Source organism: Triticum urartu, chromosome 3A, assembly GCF_056163025.1.
Source record: "Triticum urartu cultivar PI428250 chromosome 3A, HENAU_Tu73, whole genome shotgun sequence".
Lineage (NCBI taxonomy): Eukaryota > Viridiplantae > Streptophyta > Magnoliopsida > Poales > Poaceae > Triticum > Triticum urartu.
Window position 1 is genome coordinate 735856737 of NC_141875.1, and position 14503 is coordinate 735871239.

The window sequence follows — 14503 nt, forward strand, 5'->3', positions numbered from 1 at the left end:
TTGCTGAAACAGGAGGAACTTAAATGGCTACAGAGATATAAAGACAAGGAAATTAAAGATGGAGATAATAACTCTAGGTATTATCATGCCAAAGTAAATGGAAGAAGGAGAAAAAATAGAATTTTTTCCTTGAACCAGGAAGAAGGGGTGATTGAGGGAGATGATGAACTGACCAAATACATTACTAATTTTTACAAAGAATTATTTGGCCAACCTGAAGTTTCTACTGTGAACTTAAATATACAAGAGGCCCCTGGCATTACAGATGAACAGAGTAAAACTCTGATTGAACCTTTTAATATGCAAAAATTCATGAGGTGGTTTTTGCCATGGAGAGAAACAAAAGTCCTGGACCTGATGGCCTGCCAGTGGAATTCTATCAAGAATTTTGGGACCTGGTGAAGTGGGAGTTAAAAGAACTATTAGATGAATTCCACTCTGGCAAGCTAGACATCTCTAGGCTGAATTATGGTATTATAACTTTGGTGCCAAAAATAAAAGATGCTAGACAAATCCAAAAATTTGGACCTATTTACTTACTAAATGTGAGCTTTAAAATTATTACTAAAGTGTTGATGAACAGATTGAGCAAAGTGATCAGACCAATTATCTCCCCAAATCAAACAGCCTTTATAAAGGGAAGATATATTATGGAAGGAGTTGTGGTTCTGCATGAAGCACTTAACTCCATACACAAAAAGAAACAGAGTGCTCTCTTGTTCAAAGTAGATTTTGAAAAAGCATATGATAAGATAAAATGGCCCTTTGTACATAAAATGCTGAAACTTAAGAAATTCCTTGATAAATGGTGTGATATGGTTATGCAAACCATGGTAGGGGGACATGTGGGAGTAAATGTCAATGATGAAATAGGACCTTACTTTAAAACATTTAAAGGGTTGAGACAAGGGGATTCCCTGTCACCATTACTCTTTGATATTGCTGCGGATGCCTTAGCTATTATCTTGGATAACGCAAAAAGAGGAGGGTTTGTGAAGGGAGTCCTCTCTGAATTAAATGATTGTGAGGTAAATATGCGCCAATATGCAGATGATACAATTTTTCTGTTACAAGATGATGAGAACAGTGCAAGAAACTTAAAATTCATTTTAACTACTTTTGAGCAGATGTCAGGATTGACTATAAACTTCCACAAGAGTGAGATTTTCCTATTTGGAGAAGCAACTAAAAAAACCAAAATATACCAAGACATTTTCACATGTGAAGTTGGGGGGATGCCTATAAAATATTTAGGCTTACCAGTAGCAGATGTCAGGCTGGGTAACAAATTTTGGAAGGGGGTTACTGAAAAATTGAGAAAAGATGTGCATGCTGGCAGGGGAGACTTCTCAACATGGCTGGGAGGGTAACCCTAGTGCAAGCTTGCCTGACCAATATACCTTTATTCATGATGTCTTTCTATCCTCTACCTGTAGGAGTAAGGAAGAAAGCTGATTTTTTCAGAGCCAGATTAGTGTGGCAGGAAGATGAAAATAAAAAGAAATATCACCTGGTTAATTGGAAGACATGCTGTATGCCAAAAGATTTGGGGGGGCTGGGTATCATTAATTTGGATATTATGAACAAATCCATCTTAGCTAAGTGGTTATGGAAAATAGAAACTGAATCTAGAACCTGGGTAAACATTTTGAAATCTAAATATATCCAAAACAGATGCTTGGCAGGGTTGGAAAAAAAAGCCAGGAGACTCCCAATTTTGGTGCAGTCTAATGGATATTAAGAGAATTTATTTTCAACATGTAAAAAAAAGACTTGGTGATGGAAAAGAAACCAGGTTTTGGGAGGATTGGTGGGTTGGGGCTAGACCTTTGAAGGACGTATACCCCAGACTATATAACATTAGCTTCGACCACAATATCTCTGTGGCAGAAGCAGTAAACAAAGGGTGGCAGGGTTTTAGCTTCAGGAGGAATCTAAATACAGAGGCTAATGAACTCTGGACTAGCCTTAAGCAGAGATGTGAATCTGTCAGGATGCATGGAGGAACAGATCGACCTATGTGGATGCTGACTAAAAATAGACAATTTTCAGTTAAATCTTTATATTCCTTTCTGATAAATCAGGGTGTGGGGTACCCACATAAATTTGTGTGGAAAACTAAGGTGCCATCGAAAATCAAAATGTTTCTTTGGTTGATGAACAAAAAAAGCATATTGACAAAAGATAATCTACTTAGAAAAGGGTGGAAAGGTGCGAAGGAATGTGTATATTGTGGTAAGATAGAATCTATCGACCACTTATTCTTTGACTGCTCTGCAACTAGACTAGTTTGGAGTCTGATCAAATGCGCTTTCGATCTCAGGCGATGCCCCACGGACCTGGACGATTTTCTGGGGAGATGGTTAAAATCCTTTAAAAACCCAGAAAAAGGAATGGTTTTAGTGGGGAGCGCAGCTATTTTCTGGGCTTTTTGGAAATGTAGAAATTATATAATTTTCAGGTCGAAAAAGATATATGACCCAATGATTTTTGTCCGGTTGATGTGTAATTGGATTGTGGATTGGTCAATTTTGCAGAAAAAAAGCCGGAGGAAAGAATAATGCAGCTGGGAGCAAGATTAATCGAGCGGGTGGCAAATGAAATCTACAAGGCGACGCAAGGATGGAGGCTGGGGGTTCGTCGCTTGGAGTCCCAATGAAGACCAGCTTCTTTTTTCCTTTATATCGATTTGTGTTTCTTCATACTGGTGACTCGGTTAGTTGTTGGTGATGGATGTAAGGATCGACTCCTTGCCCTGGTCGTAGGGGGTCGGGACAAAATGTAATCGATAAAACTGTGTGGTGTCCCTGGGGTGCGTTGTATCAGACTACTAAACTCTGCTTTTGGTTTCATTAATGAAATCGGAGGGAAACCTCTTTTATTCAAAAAAAATAGGAACTCAGTTCACAAGAGATTTCGGAGCATAAGTTTTGGAAATTTCAGCAAATCTGAAGCATTCTCATGACAGGTAGGAATTTACCCTTACATTTCCTTCTCTTCAGTAAAAAAGACTATTTATTAAAGATAAAGCAGAATCTCACCTCACAACCTCTGCATCATGGTTCGCACAACCAAAGTAAATTAGTACTACATGATGATAGCTAACATGCAATTTATGAATCTTTCTTGATAATGAGGATGATCTGAAATCATATGAAGGCAAAATTGATGTGTTATTTCACACAAAGTAGTGATCTTCTCCCGAGTGCGAGATCTGCCTCCTTTATCTCGCAAGGTTATGACACCAGTGCCACTGGCAATAACAATGTCCCGCTGGAAGCAAACCAAATAAAAACATGTGAAACTAAACCAAACCAAGAAGGAATAGTCTGCAATGACAAATAAGTTAAGGGAAAGTCCTGGCTGAACCCCAGCTCGGTGCACCACGCAAGAAAACATACCAAACATTTTGAAAAAAATCTGAAAATTTGTGGGAATGATTATGAACAAATGTTATGGATGGTTGCAAAATTTGGTGGTCAAATGACATCCTTGGAGCTATGCATTTTTTTAAAATACAAATTGTACTCAAACAGTGCACGTACGATTTGAGTAAGTTTTAGTAATTTTGCTTTTTTGTACAGAGCTCCTCGTATGGCATTTGAGCACCCAACTTTGCAAGCATCTATAACATTTGTTCATCATCATTCCTACAAAATTTCAGATTTTCTTAAAATGTTTTATTATGTTTTCTTGCGTGGGTGTAGCGCGGGTCCACTGAGCTGGGGTGTAGAACAACCACTCTCTTATGTTAATGACTACACCTTGTAGTACAATTGGGATTTTTAATTAAAAGAATTATCTAGGAACTGAACCATTCGAGTAAAAAACTGATGCTCTAAATAGTATAAATGATGGAGGTAGTTGAAGGCTTCACGGTGTCCACAACCCATTACTCAATGTGCTTAAAAAAACCATTACTCAATGTTACCTATGCATGAGCGTTGCAGCGGGAGAAACGACTTTGAGATATATGCACTCCAAAGTCCAGTCAAGTGCATTGTTGAAGTAAAACTATATATGTGAGTTCCAAATCCTGTAATTTATTATTTATTTTAGCCAGATTTATGGTGGATAAAATCAAACTATATAAAACCCATAGTATTACCGGAAGTTGTACAGTTAGGATAAAATTAACTTCCAACTAAAAATAGGAAAAAAATCAACTTCGATGGCAATTTCAATGATGAAAAACAGAAACACACATCCCTTCAATATTATAAAAAAAAAACCATCCATGTTTTGATAAATGTTGCAATTTCAACTTCTCGCCTGGCTGAAGAACTAGCGCGTGGAAGGTACCTACCCTTACCGGACCAAAAACCAGAGATCATCCATGTTTTCATAAATGGAGGTACACCTTACATGGTTCATTGAAAGAGCAACCAATACTGCCTTCCAAGCGGTGGTCCTCACCAAGAGAGGAACTTTAGCATGCTACATACAACTCCAATTAAATTTCTCACCTTCTCGATTTATGCTCGATGCCCCACAAGTGTGTTATTCATCATGTTCTGAAGTAGAGTGGTAAGGACTCTTGACAATGAACTGCCCATGTTGCTCCGAGAACCATTCTAGAAAATCATTTTGGTTATTAGAGGACGTGGGGATCTTTGGTATTTGCTGCACATCCACTTCCCAGAAGTTTTCCTAAAGCAGATGAACATTCCATCCACCAGGTTCATCCAAGAAGTCCGATACTCCATTTTTTTTGTGGAAAGAAAATTATATTGTACGACTAATCAGGGGTACAGTCTGCCATTACAATATTGGAGATGCTATCAGGACAAGATCCCAGCCAACACACGGTGCGTTGCTCGGAGCGACCAAGAGCAGCAAGTTCATGGCCAGCCTGAACTTGTGAACGAGCCACCTTCTTGATTAGTACTTATCTGTCTCCTTGAATCAAGGCAGCAATTTCCTTACAAACATTAATGAAGGCCGAGCGATTCGAGTTGGCTGTGCTTATCAAACTCACAGCTTCAGCACAATCTGTGTTAAGCACAATTGGTAATTGAGACCAGGCCATAGCCAGCCGAAGGCCCTCATCACAAGCAGCCAATTCAGCCTCAAGTGCACTGCAGCAGCTGTAAAGCCAACGACATGCCGAAAAGATGATCTGTCCCATGTGAGGCAATTTCCTTTTGAGGTGATTGATCATAGGTCATGGCTTCTTGGTATCCATGGATCATGGCACATGAGGACCAAAGACCAACCCCGTTTCTCCATATAATCCCTTCTTAAATTCTAACCCATGCACGATGTCTTTCCGAATAGCCGAGGAGGAACCTAAAAACACCGTATCTAATATATCCCCGTTTGGATAATATTTTGGTCGAAGGAGATGGGCACACAAGCTATGTGGGGTTTCGATCAAACATCGCGCCTGCTTAGCTAGCCAAGCTTGATTGAATGCATGCATATATTTGAATCCCATTCCTGCTTTAGACTTTGAGAGTCGCATTTCTTCCCAACTAAGCCAGGTCATCTTTACCCTCCCTTTATTAACTCCCCATTAATATTGCCTGATCAAACGTGTTAGATCATCGCAAACTAAAGCAGACAATTTGAAGACACTCATAACATAGGTGGGAATAGCCCGTGCTACAAATTTAATTAAGATCTCCTAATTGCATGAGGACATAATTTTCTCACTCCAATCTACCAACATCATTCTTAGGCTATCTGGAAGTCTTTCAAAACTCCCTTTACGCATCCTTCCTTCAGGTGCCAGAGGACCCAAATACTTATGCTCAAAAACTTCTTTTGTAATCTCGAGAGCCACCAGCTCTGAACAGTTATCAGAAAATAGGATGGAACACTTTGAGGGGTTTATGAGTTGACCCATTTCTTCCACATAAATGTTCAACAAACCATTGACAATCCTTGTTTGCTGTTCAGAAGCCCAAAAAAAAACAATGATTCCTCCACAAGTAATAAGTGTGAGATAATCGGTGCATGTCCACAAATTTTGAATCCTTCTATACCCTCCTCAACACTGGCTTTGTTTATAAGAGCACACCAAGTATCAACAACATAGAGGAACAAATTGGGGACAAGGGGTCATCTTGGCGGACACCTCAAGATGGCGCGAAGGAGTCCAATTAGTTCTCATTTTAATTCCACTGTTAACTCACTGAAGAAAAACATGCCATCAACCTAGGAATCCACTAATCTAAAAGCCCCCACTTGTGAAGGTCCTTCTCCAAATGTTCCAGTCCAACTGGTCATATGCCTTCGAGAGATCAAGTTTATACGCATAACATGCCGGTAAACTATTCTTCAATTACTGGATGCAATCAATGCACTCAAAAGTGATAACTGAACTATCTTAAATGAGACATACAGGAACAAAAGCACACTTGTTTTCCGATATTGAATCCGACATGAATGGAGGTCGAGGAAGCCTCCATCGTTATTTGGGGAACCAAAGTTTCCACCATGCATCCTTTTATTGTTCTCATCATCTCCCCACCAAAATTTGGAGATAACATCAGTAATATTCGTTGAAACACCTTTTGGAATTTTAAAAACCAACATGGAAAATATCGGAATAGGTGCCTTCAACAGATTTCCCTTTTCCTCAATGGACAGTTGTCTCTCATTCCATCCCCTTGTGTGTATGTTGACTCTCTGCTCAAAATGTATAAAGCAATCACTTTTGTTCAGGCAAACAAACGTGGCACACCAAGGTATTTATCAGAGAGAGCTTCCGTATCGACATTTAGACATGCACCAATATCTAACTTCACATTGAGGTCAGTATTGGGGCTGAAAAAGATACTTGATTCATCACACTCAACATCTGTCCAGAATTGGTACAATAGGTCTCAAGAGTCTGCCGTAGGGAAGTTGTGTTAGCCGTATCTCTTTTCATGAGTATAATAAAGGAACCAGCAACTATGTTGCATTCTTGCTACCTCTAATCTCCCTAATCCCATCCATTGTCCCAACTTCTTCAAACAACAGTAAACTTGATAAAGCTTCTGCGCACATATGAAACAAAGGGGAGAGAGGGTCTCATTGCCTAATACCATGTGTTGGAGTGAATCTGTCAGTTTCTCGAGAGTTTATTTTTAATGGTAACCACATGTTTTAATATTTGTCAAAGTTACAATACACGCAGCCCCTCACTAGACAGAGCGAGGACAGATGTCCTAGTACATTTGCAGAAAACACTCCGAGATGAGATAAATTACAATCGCAGCCTTGGAGGTGCTTGTGCAGACTGCCAACTGTCGCCGATCTCCACCACCACAGCAGCGCCACCGGAGATAAGAGAGACAACAAATCTTCATACCCTGGTCCGAAGAAGCACCATCGCGGACAAAGAGTTAGGATGGCAGAAGAGTTGACTAATCTGTATTTCTTTCTTGCATAACATTAAAACTGTGCCCCTTCTTCCACCACTAGGGTTTACAGTTTTAACATCCATCTTCAACGTCTTGAGCAAACAGTCAACTGATAATCGTTCGAGGTGTGTCTGTGACAAAAAAAACACCTCGGAAATATCCAGATCATTACCCAGATCCCGAACCAACAGTGAGCATATATGGTAGTTTGTGTGCGTCGTTCGGCTAATAACATAGCTCATTGTCTAGCTAGAGGGTGGTGCAAGTGAATTGTGTAAAACCAGGTTTTGTATTCCGCCGGGTTGTATTCGTTCGGATATAAACTCAGACCTCACCGAGATGATTAAACGCAACACCTTCAAGCTCAAAATAGATAGAAAAAAGAAGAAGAAAAAAGAACACGAACAACCAACGCATGAGAACGCTCGGTAGGAGCCTTCTAGTTCCTGGGTCAAATTAATGGCCGTTTACGTGGTGAACAGAGCCGATAAGTAGTACGTGTATTTAGGCGGATTATTAATAACCGGCTCATCCCGGCAAAAAGAATAACCGGCTCATCCCGTCTGCTCCAACAGAGCCGATCACGCTGGATCTGGCCCGCGAGATCTCCGGCCGCCTGCAGCACGACGCCGTCGACTTAGTCCGCTTCCACGCCGTCTGCAAGCCATGGCGGAACTCCCGGACGACGACGGCGACGGACCAGTTTCTGCCCTGGCTCGTCGCGGCGTTCAAGGAAGACGTGACGCGCCTCGAGATGAGATGCGTCCTCTCCGGCTCCAACTACCGCTCGCAGCCGCTGCTGTCCGAGGCCGAGCCGGCCTCGGGGTACTGGGTCATCAGCTCCAGCGGCACCGCCCTCCGTTGCCTGACCATCGAACGCCTCCGTCCTGGCCTCCATGACCCTCTCACCGGAGCCGCCGCACGCCTGCCTCTACTGCCGCAATCCCTCGGCCTGTGGGGGAAGGAGATCCATCCCCACGGAGTCATCTACGGCGACGGCGCAACCCTTCTCTACAGCATCTCCACGGCTGCTTGCCTAGTTGGACACAGGCCCACGGCCAGGTTCAGGGCGGCTCTACTTCGCCCCGGGGACTCAGAGTGGGCAATCCTCGAGAGGACGCTCGAGCATCAGCTTCGCTACAGAGGCTGGCCACCTCCTCAACCTGTTCTGTCGTCTGTCACATACCACGACGATGGTAAGATCCTGGCCGTCATGGAGGCTGACCAATGGTGGCGCCCCGTCACACCAAACAGCAATATCGCCCCTGGTGAGCTTGCCGAGAGCCGGGGGAAGCCCGTGGTGCAGGTGTGGTTTGGCCAATCCACCTCCAATTACAACTACATCCTTGAGTCCCGTGGCGAGATTCTTTGGGTGTCTATTAACACCCGGGAACATGACAGGTATCTCATAGGGACAAACCCCTACCTTGTCAAAGTCAAGGTGTCAGTGCACGCACTCGAGGAGCCTCAGTTGTCACAATCGTCGCCATTGGAGCAGATGAGATGGGTGAGAAGGGATGGTCGTAGTCTGGCCGACCGCGTGCTGTACCTCGGTACACGCCATAGCTTTGTTGTGGATGCGGGGCGGGTGCCCAATGGCAACGGCGGGTGTGCCTACTTCGTGTACCACAATAATAATGCCTTTACATATGGGAGGCGTGCCGTGTTCAGGTGCAACCTCATCAATGGCAGGACTGAGCTTGTACAGCGGCTCCCTCGATGTTGGGACTACAAAATGTGCCTCTGGTTCAACCCTGAATCCATCACACTAGTAGAAAAAGGGCCTTCAGTCAACCGGGACTAAAGAAAATTTTATGATTTTTTTTAAAAAAAATTGAATTTTTTTTTGAATTTTTTTTATTTTCAAATTTCTGAATTTTTTTAACCTCTAGTCTGTAATCATCACCCCTCATCACTTCTCAATTTATCCTCTAATCACCCCTCATCATTCCAAATCATCTAACTTTCCGAACGGTCACCCATCCTCCCACTCCCCCTCGCTCCAAGTCTGCACTTGTTGTTTTCCTGACAATACTAAGATGTCAATCCTATTAACCTTCAGGAATTTTGCTTGAGCATGAAGTGACACATTTCATAGTTTTATTTTGAAACTATTGTTTTAAAAAACAATAATTATTTAGTAACACTAATATTTCTTGAATAATTAGTTTGACCATTGTTTGACCACAGTTTGACCATAGTTTGACCAGATTTGACCAAAATTGAAATAACTGAAATAATTATTTAGTAACACTAATATTCTAGAATAATTAGTTTGACCATTGTTTGACCACAGTTTGCCCACTGTTTGAATTTTTTTCGATTTTTTTCACTCTAGATCTTAAAAGTCCCGTAACTTTTTTCTATTAGGTTTTTGAGGATTTTGAAAATGTTTAGCGGGGTAACTTTTCGAGTAGATGATTTTTCATATAAAAAACTTTTTCATCCGAGTTAGTATGCAAAAGTTATGCCCATTTTTACAAATTTCAGAGAGATTTTGCAAATAAAGTCAAAATTCACATTTGCAAATTTTCCGAACAACTAGACCACATATCACATGGGAAACTTATTTTCTTTTATTTTTTTGACATTTCCATCATTTTCTTTTATTTTTTTTAAAACTGAAAAGGCGATCGGGGGGGGGGGGGGGTAGAGTTTGAAAATGAGACCTTTAGTACCGGTTCGTGGCACGAACCGGGACTAAAGGTCTCAACCCCATTAGTCCCGGTTCGTGCCTCAAACCGGGACTAAAGGTCTAATCTTTAGTCCCGGCTTGAGGCACGAACCGGGACCAATGGTTGTGGGCCAGGAGCGAGGCCCATTGGTCCCGGTTCATCCCACCAACCGGGACCAAAAGGTCCAGATGAACCGGGACCAATGGCCCACGTGGCCCGGCCGGCCCCCTGGACTCACGAATCGGGACCAATGCCCCCATTGGTCCCGGTTCTGGACTGAACCGGGACTAATGGGCTGACCCGGCCTGGACCAAAGCCCTGTTTTCTACTAGTGTCATTACTCCTCCCCAGGTACCTACATATACACTGATAAAAACTGTTCCGATTTCTTAAGTTGGAATTCTCACATAACAAAATCTCCTGTTATTATGGTCGCATCAAGCTCAACGTACAAGAGTTTAAGCCAGAACTGTGCATACGCCTTCTCAAATTAGTTTTTCAATAACAAAATCCTTATGTTGACCTTATCGTCACATCAAGCCAATGCAACCATACATGTGCTAATATGCCATTCATTTTGCTCCGCCAGGAAATCAGTGAGGGGTTACAGAAGCAGCAACAGCAAATAGCTCCAAGAATTTCTAGTCCACCAAGACACACCATTCACATCGAGAGACATCGTGTGCCTAGTTTTAGGGTGCTGGTGCGCAATCTTCCTCTCACGGTGAAGAACACTCAGCTACGGCTCTTCTTCAGCGAGCACGGTAAAGTGTCCAATGCTAAGGTGATTTGCTACAAGAAGACAAGGGCCTCAAAGGGTATTGGCCATGTGACCATAGAGACGACACATTCCCATGAGGAAGATGCTCTTGCTGCTCTCAATGAACTGGTTTTGGATGGATGCCATCTCGAGTTTAGCTTGATTAAACAAGGGCAGCCACCACAACGCCCGTGTCAGCACAGGTAGATCAAAAAACTAGGATTTTCATTTTGATGATTATAAAACTGAATGTTTGTATCTGTTGCTGCTCCTAGATCGCCTTGCCTTTGTATTTTTCAGTGCAGTGATAGATCAAGCTAGCTTGGTTAGTAGTCCTTTATGTGACAAGTCAAACTTTTAAAAATTGACTAGGAATAATTATCTATATTTTGGAATAATAAAATCATATGTACTGATTTATCTTGAGTGCTAGGATTATCTTGATTTTATAAATGTATTAATAGAACGGATGTGCTAATTCTCATCAGGATGTGAATAAGTTAGAGCACATCTAACCCTGAACCGTATGATCATTTTGCTCCAAGATTCATGTTTTGAGAAGCAGTTGGGATTGCCTTGCGCACGCGCTGTCGCCCATGTGCATTTGTTTCGTCGGCCTTTTTTTAGTTTTGTTTGGGTCGCGTGGGCTGCGTGTGTCACGCGGGCATGGCATAAATCTCCTGAGGATTCCCTAATCCTTATCGACTCCTCGAGGCGTCAGATTTGTGGACAGGGGAGAGCGTCGTGACGGATCAGAGGACCGGTGGTGGGTACAGGGGAAAACGTCCAACGAGGGGACGGGGGCAGGAGGTCGCCGACAATATCGCATTGGTGAACGCCCTTGCACACTATCTTTCTCCCTTGCTTGTGATCTTGTGTGTTGTATGTTCTCTTAGTAGTATGACATCAGTGAACACTTATGCTAGATTTATGTGTGTGAATGTTTCTTTGTGGTAATAAAGATTCCATTGGGTTTTTTGTCTATGAACGTGTATCGTGAAAAGTAGTTTGAGGGAAGACGCCTCACAACAGGGGCGATCGGCTCATATATATATGACACGGTTACAAAGGATTGGAAGCCAAGAAACAATCTACACGTATCAACAAGATATGGTAGGTACAAGATGTTTCCATCTATACAAGATCTACATACGTTAACATCCCCCCGCAGTCAGTGCGTCGGTGGAGCGAATGCAAAGACTGTACCGAAAGTCCAAGAACAGCTGAGACGGTAGACCCTTCGTCATAATATCTGCAAACTGCTGCGAGGATGGCACATGAAGAACCCGAATCTGGCCGAGAGACACCTTTTCCCGAACAAAATGAATATCAATCTCGATATGCTTTGTACGGCGATGCTGGACCGGGTTACAAGCCATGTAGACAGCGCTGACATTATCACAAAAAACAACTGTCGCGGTATGGACTGGACGGTGAAGCTCATGAAGAAGCTGACGGAGCCAACAACATTCGGCCACAACGTGAGCCACAGCATGATACTCGGCCTCAGCACTGGAGCGAGAAACCGTGGCCTGGCGTTTGGAGGACCAGGACACAAGGTTGTCGCCGAGATAGACACAATAGCCTGAAGTAGACCGGCGAGTGTCGGGACAGCCTGCCCAGTCGGCGTCCGAGTATGCAGTGAGAGACGTAGCAGGTGTGGAGTGCAACCAAAGACCCAAATCCAGTGTACCTTGGAGATACCGAAGAATCCGCTTAACCAAGTTGAGATGAGGTTCCCGAGGAGCATGCATGTAGAGGCAGGCTTGCTGCACTGCATGAGTAATATCCGGACGTGTCAGTGTCAGATACTGAAGGGCGCCTGCAAAACTGCGGTACTCAGTAGGATCGGCGACGAGCGGACCATCGGCAGAAAGCTTGCAACGAGTGTCTATGGGAGTAGGACACGGGTTGCAATCTTGCATGCCGGCGCGCTGGAGAAGATCAATGGCATACTGGCGCTGTGACAACAACATCCCGGACGAGGAGCGAGTGACTGATATACCAAGGAAATATGAAAGATCCCCGAGATCGGTCATAGAGAACTCGCGATGCAGAAGGTCGGTGACGTGCTGAAGAAGACTGGCGCTGGAGGCAGTGAGGATGATGTCGTCCACGTATAGAAGAAGGTAGGCCAGGTCGCCGCCCCGTTGGAGAACAAACAGAGAGACATCACACTGAGATGCCACGAAACCGAGACGATGGGCATAGTGGGCGAAGCGCTGGTACCAAGCTCGAGGGGCCTGCTTGAGGCCGTAGATAGACTTGTGGAGCCGACAAACATGTTGAGGACGAGCAGAGTCGATGAAGCCAGGTGGTTGCTCACAGAAGACCACCTCGTCAAGATTGCCATGAAGGAAGGCGTTCTTGACATCGAGCTGGTGAATCGGCCAAGCACGGGAGACAGCGAGGCTGAGGACGACGCGGGTCGTGGAGGGCTTGACGACGGGGCTGAATGTCTCATCAAAATCAACGCCCGGCTGCTGAGAGAACCCACGAACAACCCATCGTGCCTTGTAGCGAGCAAGTCCACCGTCGGAGGATAATTTGTGCTTGAAGATCCACTTTCCTGAAACAACATTAGCACCAGCCGGACGAGGCACAAGAGACCGCGTGCGGTTGTGAATTAGAGCATCATACTCATCAGTCATAGCAGCACGCCAGCGCGGATCCTGGAGAGCACCCCGGTATGTTTTTGGAATAGGAGAAATCAAGGTGTGGATAGCCGAGAGATTGAGCTTGTCAATCGGCTGAACGATGCCATGTTTAGCACGAGTGAGCATATGGTGCGTGTTGACGGCCGGAACGGAAGTGGCACGAGAGCGAGTACTAGGCGGAGGAGGTGGTGGTGGCGGTGGGGTTGGGTTTGGTGCCGTAGCCGCGGAAGGTGCAGGCGAGCTGGGCGAAGGCGAGCTAGGCGGAGACGCGCGTGCAGATGCGCGATCGATCTGATCGATCGAGGGGCCATGCAGCTGGAACGTGGGTACATGCATGTTGGGCTGGGCCGGGATTGTTTGGGTAGCGGCCAAGTCCAGCAAAAAATCAAGAGAATCAGCAGGTTGCGCTGATTGTGTGGTGGCGAACGGAAAGATATTTTCATCAAATATTACGTGACGAGACGTGATGACACGCCGAGAAGTGAGGTCTAGGCATCGGTAGCCACGGTGGGAGGATGGGTATCCGAGAAACACGCAGGCAGTGGACCGAGCTGCGAGCTTATGCGGGGCCGTGGCAGACTGATTTGGATAACACAAGCAACCAAAAACACGTAGATCAGAGTAGGAGGCTGGTTGTTGGTAGAGTAAGGTGTAGGGGATGCGAAACTCTATGGCTTGGCATGGGCGACGGTTAACAAGGTCGGTGGCGGCAGCGAGGGCCTCGGCCCAATATGAGGGTGGCATGTGTGCTTGAATGAGGAGAGTGCGGGTGATGTCATTGAGAGTGCGCAAAGCGCGCTCGGCTTTTCCGTTTTGAGATGAAGTGTAAGGACAAGACATGCGAAGATGGATTCCGTGGCGAGCTAAAAACTCGACTAGGGTGGAGTTAACGAACTCAGTGCCGTTGTCGGTTTGTAGGGAAACGACAGGAAGGTTGAACTGGGTGCGAGCATAAGCAACGAAATTAATAAGGACGTCGCAAGTGTCAGATTTTCTCCGTAGAGGAAAGGTTCAAATAAAATGCGAGAAATCGTCGACTATGACAAGATAATATTTTAA

General features: G+C 44.3%; 1 protein-coding gene across 1 annotated transcript; it reads left to right on the forward strand.

Moving 5' to 3' along the window:
• Window positions 1–329: 329 nt before the first annotated feature.
• Window positions 330–10994, forward strand: LOC147982442 (uncharacterized). Its single transcript, XM_087516300.1, has 5 exons — window positions 330–471; window positions 2538–2635; window positions 7897–9110; window positions 10357–10378; window positions 10617–10994. Exons 1-5 carry the CDS (start codon window positions 330–332, stop codon window positions 10992–10994), a joined length of 1854 nt encoding a protein of 617 aa, XP_087372426.1.
• The last annotated feature ends 3509 nt before the right edge of the window (window positions 10995–14503 follow it).

What these genes read in the sequence shown, in the direction of transcription:
- LOC147982442 (XM_087516300.1), top strand. Translation starts at nt 330, where the DNA reads ATGGAGAGAAACAAAAGTCCTGGACCTGATGGCCTGCCAGTGGAATTC. An exon ending in TGCCTCTGGTTCAACCCTGA is followed by an intron (nt 9,111 to 10,356) that starts ATCCATCACACT and finishes CCTGTTTTCTAC; the next exon opens with TAGTGTCATTACTCCTCCCC. An exon ending in GTGTCATTACTCCTCCCCAG is followed by an intron (nt 10,379 to 10,616) that starts GTACCTACATAT and finishes TTGCTCCGCCAG; the next exon opens with GAAATCAGTGAGGGGTTACA.